This window comes from Alexandromys fortis, unplaced genomic scaffold, assembly GCF_014885135.2.
Source record: "Alexandromys fortis isolate MF-2015 unplaced genomic scaffold, M_Fortis_MF-2015_v1.1 scaffold_111, whole genome shotgun sequence".
NCBI classification, from domain to species: domain Eukaryota; kingdom Metazoa; phylum Chordata; class Mammalia; order Rodentia; family Cricetidae; genus Alexandromys; species Alexandromys fortis.
In genome coordinates, this window is record NW_026067996.1 from 2725737 (window position 1) to 2735693 (window position 9957).

A 9957-nucleotide genomic window follows, 5' to 3' on the forward strand; every position below is an offset into this window, starting at 1 on the left:
AACCATCACTCCAAAAGAGAGCCTGGTCACTGGTCACCATTGCTATGTAATTAGCATAGCGTGTGGCACTATTAGAAGGTGTGGCTTTGTTGGAGTGGGTATGACCTTGACAGAGTAATCACTGTGGGGACAGGATTTGAGGGTTCCTATACTCAGGGTACTGCCCACTGTCTCAGTCAACTCCCTGTCCCCATCTCTACCTAGTATTTCTCTGACACTAAGATATCATTTTTATTTTTATTTTAGTGTGTGTAAGCGTGTGAAGGTGTGCATGCAAATTTATCTGTGTGAATGTGACATGCAGATGCCACAGGGTGCATGTTGGTCAGAAGGCAACCCTGAGTGTTGGTTTTCATCTTCCATCTTGTTTAGAGACAGGGTCTCTAGCTTGCCCTTCCTCTGCATACCACAGGCTAGCTTGCCCATACACTTCTAAGCATTAACTTTTCTTCACTTTCCATCTCCCAGTAGGGGCACTGAAATTATAGATGCTCAAGTCATTGATGCTCAGCTTCTATTTGGGTTCTTGGGATTTGAACTCAAGTACTCACACCTGCACTGCAAACACTTCACACAGTTTTCTCCCCAGCCTCAAGATACATCCCTACACATAGCCTTCTGCTGGCACCTGAAGGCATCAGCCCCTAGACCAATTCCCTTATTCCCCAGGACCATACCTCAGACCATTCTCCTGTGATCCACACATACTCGCAGGGTTGCAGACTGCAGCTCTCACGGTCTGGAGGCCGCTGGTCTGGGTCACAGTGCGCACTATGCACCTCGCTTTGGTCCTCCGCTATGCACACCACCTGTCGGTACCGGGAGCCTTCACCGCAGGTCTTGGTGCACTGCAAGAGACAAATGGGCTGGGGTGAGATGAAGCCTTTCACAGCTTCACACTCTTAGTCTTGCAGTTATTTGATGACTTAACTAGCCAGCTGTTAAAGTGGCAAGATCCCTAGTCATTGGCTGTTTCTATCTAGATATTTGACAGCTTTATCCCTGACACAGGGATGTGCTTTCCACACTTGTCTGTCTGGATGAGAAAATGAAAGGGTGAATGAATGAATGAATGAATGAATGAATGAATGAATAAATGAACACCAGCTTGGACGAGACTTTCAAGGTTTTTTTTTTTTTTTTATTCACCATTCATTTAAACACTAAATCCATTGCTGGGGATGTAGCACAGGGAGAGAGCACTTGTCTGGTATGTGTAAGACCCTGGGATTGATCTATATTAAGAATAGGAAGGAAAGGAGAGGGGAGGAAAAAGAGAGGAAGGAAGAGAAAGATATGAGAGATGGGAGGAGAAAGGGAGGAAGGAAAATAGAAAGAAGATAAGAGAAAGAAGAAGGTGGAGGAAGAGAAAGAAGGCGCAAACACAAGGCATGGTGGCACACACCTTTTAATCTCAGCACTCTGGAGGCAGAGACAGGCAGTTCTTGGAGATTTAAGCTAGCCTGTTCTACACAGTAAGTTCTAGGACAGCCAGGGCTACACAGAGAGATGGTGTCTGAAGAAGAAAAGGAAGGAAGTGGAGGACGAGGAGGAAAGGTAGAAGGAAAAGAGAAGAGAGGAAAAGAAACCATGTCTCACGGTTGCCAAGGTAGCATCAAAACACTTCTAGGGCCAGGAAGGTTATCACCTGTCCAGCTGTTCATCACCTCCCATAGATAATTAGAATAATGTCTTCACAGATTATACTGATTTGGTCTATTTTTTATTCCATGACCCCTAAAGGGTCCATTTTCTACCCACAATGAAGCTACTTTCAGGTGTGTGTGGTCTGGCAGGTGGACAGCTCTCAATTCTAGACTCCCGACACTAAGTTCCGACTGGAGATAGGTCCTGATGGACAAGGATGGCCGTGATCAGGACCTCCCTGGTTCTCAGAAAGGATGGGCAGTAAAGGGCAGCGTGAAAGAGCAAAGGCCTTCATCTCCAACCCATAGGTGAAGAACCTGGGACTGTTGGAACCTATGTCCCTTGCCCTGTTAGACCTGATTCCTCCCATAATCCAGCAAAGGAAAACAGAGCAAGTGGCAGGCTTCATTCCAACAGCAAACCTCGCTTGGAAGGGAGACCTCTGCCATCTGCTTTGTCACCAAAACCTCTCCAAAGCATGGCTGTCACTTGATATTCTAAGTTTGGATTACTTCAGAAAACTTCAGGGAAAGACTGGCTGCTGCCATGAGGGGTGTGAGTCCTTCACCTCAATGGGTGTCGGCTGCCCCTGCTTCTCAAACACCAGCTTTGGCTGTGTTATTAGCATACTTCCAAAATTTCAGAACTCTGCATTTTAAGTTCTGTAGGGAGGGCTATAGACCTCTCTCTGTGTCTCTCTCTGTCTCTCTCTCTCTCTCTCTGTCTTTCTGTCTCTCTCTCTGTCTTTCTGTCTCTCTCTCTGTCTCTCTCTCTCTCTCCATAATGGCAGTACCTAATTTACTGTTTCTATTGCTGTGATTAAGCACCATTTCCGAAAGCAACTTGGGAAGGAAAGGGTTTATGTCACTGAGATTTCCACATCCCTGTGCATCATTGAAGGCAGTGAGGGCAGAAACTCAAGCAGAGCAGGAACCTGGAGGCAGGAGCTGATGCAGAAGCCAAGGAAGATACTGCATACTGCCTTACTCTTTACAGGCTGCTCAGCCTACTTTCTTATAGAACCCAGAGAGTGCCACCACCCACAAAGGGCTGGACCCTCTGCCGTCATTCATTAATAAAGAAACTGCTCTATGGGTTTGCCTATAGCCCATACTATAGAGGACTCCAGCCTGTGTCAAGTTGACATAAAACTAGCCGGCACAGGCAGGAATTTTCTTTTATCTGCTTTGCCTCAAAACCATTTGAGTTTGAGATACAGCTTCACTCTGAAATGTCTTCCCCAATACACCCATGTCTTTTAATGTATGCATGATAAAAAAAAAAAAAAAGGAATAGTACAGGGGCTGGGAGATGGCTCAGTGGTAGAAGCATTTGCCATGCAAGCATGAAGACCTGAATTTGAATCCCCAGAACCTCCGTAAAATCTGGGGGAACAGGGTGAATATTGGCAATGCCAGCACCCCTGGGGGGAGGGTAGTGGGAAATGAGCCAGGAGGATCCTGGGAGGTAGAGGGTCATCTAGCTGGGCACACAGCAGAGAACAACACAAGGCTCTCTCAAACAAGTAACATTTGTCCTCTGACCACCACGTCTGTGGCTCACAGATACTTTCATTCACACACATGATTGCACACATGTGTACACACATACACATACACACAAACATCAGTAATGATAAACAAGAAAGAACGTAAAATTCGCCATTTAAACATCTTAAAATGTCAGTGCAGCGACCTGAATGCAACGCTGTGCAGCCATTGCTACAACACAATGGTAGAACAGGTTCTTCACTCTAATCCTATCTCTATTAAGCAATCACCCATCTTTCCTCCTTCTAACCTAGACCCTAGCAACTATGACCATGCTTGCTGTATCCATAGATTTGCTTATTCTGGGGACTTCATGGTCATATCCAGTATGTGCTCTTTTCTGCTAGGCTTCTCTCTCTTAGCACAGTGTTTCCAAAGTTCTTCCATATTGGAGCATGTCTCAGGGCTTCACTGTATATCCATCCATCCAGCCTCAAAGTATGTATATGCCACGCTTAGTTTACTCACTCATCTGTTAATGGCTTCCCTTTGAACTACCATGAATGATGCTATTATGGACATTCAGATGCCAGTTTGAACACTTGATTTGATTCTTCTGAGTCTGTGCTAGGAATAGAATTGTTGGAGCAGATAACAGTGGTCCCTGTCTTTCATGAGTCACTCTGTTCTTTTAGGAGGCAAAAGATACCTGCTAGGTCACCTGAGTAGTTTTCACTTTGGAAACCTGAACATATCTCTGCTTGGCAGCAAATCTCCATAGCTGGCATGTATCCAGAGGCATAAATATGACCTGAAGTCACAGCAAATTGAGAAGAAGCTGAACCATTTCAAACCAGTGGGGACCAGCTGAGCCTGTTCCCCGGTTCAAGCTTCAGAAGTCTGGAGTTTTGGGTTCCCCTTGGAGTAAAATGACAGCAATTGGGGAGTTGCAATGTTTTGCTGAATGTTAGAAACCACCCACTGAAAAAAAAAACATTTACCCACAGAAAATAATAATAATTCCTTGGAAAATTAAGACTTCCGGACATCAGAATCACAGCTAAACCTAAACTAACTCTTGCTATATTAAAGTACATTCGCACTACCTCATAAGGCTGAATCACTGTCAATAAGTAACAGATCCCAGCAGAAATGCCAGGGTTCCTCAACAGTTTCTGCTCATTAAGTATTTTCTTCCCCAGTCTTGAAGAATAGTTAACTATTATAAAATCTGTTTTGACAGCGGCATGGAATTGCACTGAGAAAATCTACCCAGAAGAAAACTTTCTGGGAATTAAAATTAAACAAGGTAAATAATTGGCGTCTTTTACACTCTGGGAACCACATGACAAAGGTTTTCTTCTGGAATCTTAAACCTTAGCAGAGTGCTGGGGGAAAGCAAACCCAGCCCATGCTACTGGGTGCTTCCGTGTTGGTAAATGCCATTCCCCTAGACTTCAATAATCTACAATGCTTCCTGTCCTGAAATATCATCTAGACTATTCTAAGAAAATGGAAAATTCAAACAGCCACATTTCAACTTGCAGAAGGTTTTCCCGGGTTTTCATTATGGCTTTCTGAGCTAAAAAAGCAGCAACCAAGTAAAGGACTAAAGCATCAGCCTCTGAACTTCAGCATGTGTGAGATGCAGAAAGGAAATAATCAGAGTGTCGGGTTCAACCGGGTAGCACATCCACTGTCCTGCAGGATGCATGCCATCAAAGGGGCTGAAACTATCAGAAAAACACTTCAAAATCCGAGGTGAGGAAGACCTAAAATAATCCCCTAAGGTACTATTTTCTTTCAACATGTCCGTTTGCATAGGCTGATGGTCTAAACATTGTAATAAAGTTGTTTTTTTTGTTGTTTTGTTTTGAAACATGTCTTTTGTCACAGTTCCCTGGCCATGGGGAAAAGAAAAGCACCGGACACTCACAGGTTCTACCTTTTAAAGGATGCCTTCCCCAAGGATGAAGGGATGTGTCATTTCTGGCAGCAGATTGCTGGTGTTAGGAAGCATATGGGCAGATGAATCATAGACCCAACGGGTGGATAACACTGGGTTGCATTTGCTGGGTTTTTATGTCCCAAGGAAAGGTTAGGACAAATGGATTCATCTATCGTTGTCTAAAAGAAAGAAAAAGCAGACATTCAAAAAAGAGGCAGAGGCACTGCTACAGAGGCGTTCTTGAAGTCTCTCATCACCCATCTGACTAACGTTTGCAATGGGCACAGGTCTGTGCTGGGAGTCAGTCAGCTTGATGCTTCCAATTCTTCTAACTCAGCCCCTGTTCCTGCTTGACAGCCAGGGAGCCAGCCACTGTTTGCCTGGGGTCTCCCATGTCCCTTAAGTAACCACTGAGGTTTGATCCCAAGGGCCTCCTGTGTAAAAGTGGGAGATGTGGCAGCTGACGAAAAAGGGTGAAGGAAGAAGTGAGTTAGCTAGAGTCAGAAGGGAACAGGACCTCTCAAGTTTTGCAAGGACGGAGGCTAGCAGCAACAGCACGCATAGGGGTGAGGATTCCAGCGGGTAGGGTTTCAATCGTATTTCCTCTCATTTTAACCTTTCCGTAGCACCAGGGCCTGAATCCAAGGTCTTAACATGGTAGCCAAGCAACCAAAGCTCTACCACTGAGTTATTACCTGCTCAGCTCTTTTTTGGTTGGGGTCTCCCTATACAGTCCTGGTTGGTTTCCCACTTACCACCCTTCAGCCTCTTTGTTGCTGGGACTGTGGGCACATGCCACCATGACATTTAGCCTTAGGTTGAGATTAGGGTGTAGGATTTGAGGTTTGGGGTCAAAAAAACAAGAAACAAACAAAAACAAAGACAAAACACTCCGAATGCTCAGTGCCTGGTAATTTTCAGGTGATTGACACATATGATTTAATAGGCGAAAGAGGCAATGGATACAAAAGGGTTAAGGGCTAACTCCGAACACAACTAGCTCTTTCTGCTTTTTGCTGTAAAGGCCATGAAAATCTTATCACTCAGCTGACCAAGGAACTGCTGCTCATTCCAACGGTTCTATTCTAAGGAGATGAACTTGGAACTCGTTCTACAGCTGAGTGTAATAAATGCTCTTAAATTTGAAATGTGCACTAGAGAGGCCCCAGTGCCTGTTCTGGGCCAAACAGCAACAGGCCAGGCAGTTCTGCAAAGTCACAGCATGTTCATGGCCTTGTGACAAGAAAACACAGCCGCTGCCCTTCCAGAAGGAACATTGGCTAAGGAACATTGTTCCGGAAGACACTGGAATGTCTTTATTCTTCATCTGAAGAGGCCTGGCCTGCCCACCCCCATCCCTGCTCCCCACAACAGCTTTTGTCCCTCGGTCCCTAAATCCAACTACACACTGGTATCCTGTGTCCTGTGGGGACTATACTAAATGCTGGAAAACAAAGCCCCCATCTTAAACAGCTGCCACTCTCTCCCTGGCATAGCCAAAGGCATTGCCCTGAACAGACAGGCACCAACACCAGAGCCTTCCTACTGTTTGTAGGTCAGAGTTGCCCAAGCGCACAGAGGAGCGTGACTTTAGAAGCAGGCGGAATGCAACCCCAGAAAGCAAGCAATACATTGAAACCAACTCTCCAGGAAAAGGCTATGACACCACTGAGAAGGAAAATAACTCGGGTGAGGGACATGCTGACATGAGGAACCAAGAACAGAAACGCTCATAGTTTGTGTTCTAGAGGCCAGGCTCCCAGGCCTCAAATTCTAGCTTTTCATGCAAGACCTTTGATGGATTAACCTGCCTTAGTGTCTCCTTTCTTCAAATTAATGGGATAAAACATGACTGCATCAAAAAGTCAAGGAGATAGTTCAACGGGTTACTTCATGTAAAATAATCATTAAATGCCTCGTTCATTTCTTAGTAAACACTACGTTCTACTGTGTTTTGTATTATCGGTGTGGGACCTCTGAACTAGACAACTCCCAGGGAAGCTTTTCACGGTGGACGCTACAGGAAAAGCACTCCCTGAGATTGTGCAGTTCGCAGTCCTTGCGGCTGGATAAAATAGCCCAGATAATCATTGCAGATGAACGCTCAAAAGCCGGGCTTCTCATTTCCGGTGCCCTGGTTATTTCTTAGTGAGAGAGGGCTGTCATTTGCTCATGGGCCTCGTAGGAAATTCATCTTGACAAAGACCTACTGAGTCTTAATAGTACACAAAGGGGGAGCAAAAGGCGGGCATGTGTAGACAAAAGGCAAACAGGACAAGAAGAGGTTGCCAAGGCCTGCTAGGAAAGAAAGACGCTTCTGGGAGATGAAGCTCAGGTATGTCCCATTTGATTGGCTGGGAGGCTGTGCTGGTGTCCCTAGAGGGCAACCCCACACAGGGACGAGATGGCAGGGAAGCCCTGCATCGTGCACTGGGCACCAACTTACTGGTTAATGAGAGCATCTTTGGTCTTGAGCGTAGCCCTGCTGCAGGTGAGTGGGACTGAGGCTGTGGCATCCCTGACGTGGTAATTTAAGACAGCTGCCTAGTGGTTTTCAACCTTCCCTCTAAGTCTTGATGCCTTGCGGACATCTCGAGTAGCCGCCAACCATGCCTTGCGAGTGGGAAACACAAAGGGTCTGATGGGGCCTCTCTCTCCTCTGCTACCGTGGACTCCACTTTCCAACCCTGTGCCCCTTATGGGTTCCCAGCCACCCTCACCACCTGGCGCCCCTTAAAACTCTCCTCCTTGGGCGTACGGGAAAGCACAGTAGAGGAAGGGTAAAGCCGGGAACCTGGTTTCTTAGCATTTACAGAGCCCATTCACTCCGTGACTATGGTTAATCTCTGCTGAATTTCCTAAATACAAGCCCCACCAGGCCGCAAGTCATTGTCCTCCTCCTGCTCCTCCTCCTCCTCCAAGACAGGGTCTCAGTATATATCCTTAGCTGCCCTGGAACTCACTATGAAGATCAGGTGGGACTGGAACTCAGAGAGATCCACCTGCCTCTGCCTCCTGAGTGCTGGGATTACAGGTGTGCACCACCGCTCTGGTCTTTTTATATGGAGCTTGATAGCAACATTTGAGGAAGACTTTCAAAAGGCCATCTGCACAGTAAAAGCAAAGACGGAAGCTTCTGGGCGTGTCTCGTGCAGTTTTCTACCCTAAGGGAATCAGAAGGAATTGGGAACGGAGTTTATACTCTCCGTGGTTGGCTCTTGAACTCTCGCACGCTGGCTACAGGGTAAGCAGTTAGCTTAGATTCACCGGGGAACCCTTTCTCACTTCCTGATCTTTGGAACAGAGACACAGGAGAGAGTTCAGTGTGAGGAATGAGGAGGATAAAATGGGCAGGGACAGGTCCTAGGTAAGAATTCCAAAGACAGTGGCAAGTTTTATCAGGGAGGTGAGGTAACCTCTTCTCTACCTGACACCGCCAGTCCCAGGACTGCAGCTGAGCACAGATAAGTGGCCTTTCCCAGTTCCTCAAAACAACGCTACAAACTCTACCATTCCCATTCTCCAGGAGGCAAGCCAAGGCTCAGAGACAGAAGGATGCTTGTTCTGAGTCACGGGGCCACTGATGGCAGAGCTGAGATAGGGACCACAATGATATTATTCTGAGCATCCGAGTTCCCGATAGATAACTTATCTGGCTCCAGTTCAGACGATCTGAAATTTAACTGCTTTAGGTATTCTCCCTGATACTGTCTGACAGAAGCCAAGAAAAATCCAGAAGGGAAATGAGAAACCTAGACTAGGCCGGTGGAGAAGGAGGAATTCCTAAAGAATCACTATGGTAAGGAATGGATTCACCACGGGGAAGGGTGGGGCTGGGACACTGATCCCAGGGGAGCAGAATACAGTGGGGAAATCCTGGAGACTGAAGAAAACAAACAGCATCATGTGTGGCTGCCTCCAAGTGCTAGATGTGGGACACTTGGACTCGCAGCAAAGTCTGTCTGAGCCTTAGTTTTACCACCTGACGAAAGGGATGATGCCAAGTCTCACCTCATCCAGCTGTTCAGGAGATAAAGCGAGATGATGGACAGAAGCTCCCAGTGCAGTGTGCGGGCCGATGACCTCACTGCCTTGAGTTGAGAGCCAACTCTCAGAGCAGGGGAGTCCTTCATCTCCCCGCTTACGCAGGGTGCATGTTTTATTTCATTCCAATGTTAGCAGGTCTACGTTTACTTCCCAGTTCTGTTCCCCTCTTACACTACAGTCTAGCATTATGTTCTGCAAACTGGGGTTACCTTCTTATAATGTCTTACACCCCCTCCCCCCTGCCGCCACCTCCCAGCAACTAGACTTTCCAGCAATGGATACTTCAGCATCTGCTTTAGTCAAGCATTAACTTGTGGAGTAAAGGACAAATAAGCCTGGCCTATTCTTGCATTAACTCGACAGTTCTTTGGACGTCACCTATTGTTGAAACTGTTGGAAGTCCTACACTAATTAATGAGTGTTTCTCATGAGCGCTCATCTGTGCTCCCTGACAGTCTGTGCCACAGAAAGGAGGAAAACAAAACCTAGGTTTTACCCCAAGGGCTGGAACTTGCAGTTTATGGCTATTTAAATTAACACAGAACAACCAAATCCAAACTGACGTATTCAAATATTCCTCCCATCTCCTCTCCTGTGCAGGTTGACCCTATGTTTATACTCTTGGCCAAAGGCATGTTAAAGCTCCCCTCCCCCAACACACACACACACACACACACACACACACACACAGACAGACACACACACACACCCTTTCAGTGAAGACAGCTCTGGAACCTTCAAGAAAACAGGGAGACATACACAGGAATTGCTTAGAGGCTGACAGCAGACTTGTTGGGAAGGAGCCAGCAATGCCACTGTGCTCAA

General features: G+C 46.4%; 1 protein-coding gene across 6 annotated transcripts in view; it reads right to left on the bottom strand.

Moving 5' to 3' along the window:
• The window catches only part of Adamts9 (ADAM metallopeptidase with thrombospondin type 1 motif 9), a 161186-nt gene that overhangs the window by 33503 nt on the left and 117726 nt on the right, over window positions 1-9957 (bottom strand). For all 6 annotated transcript variants that reach the window (XM_050160229.1, XM_050160230.1, XM_050160231.1 and 3 more), the window contains one exon: window positions 678-848. In XM_050160229.1, coding sequence (XP_050016186.1) covers window positions 678-848 — 171 coding nt within the window. The remainder of the gene's footprint in view (window positions 1-677; window positions 849-9957) is intronic.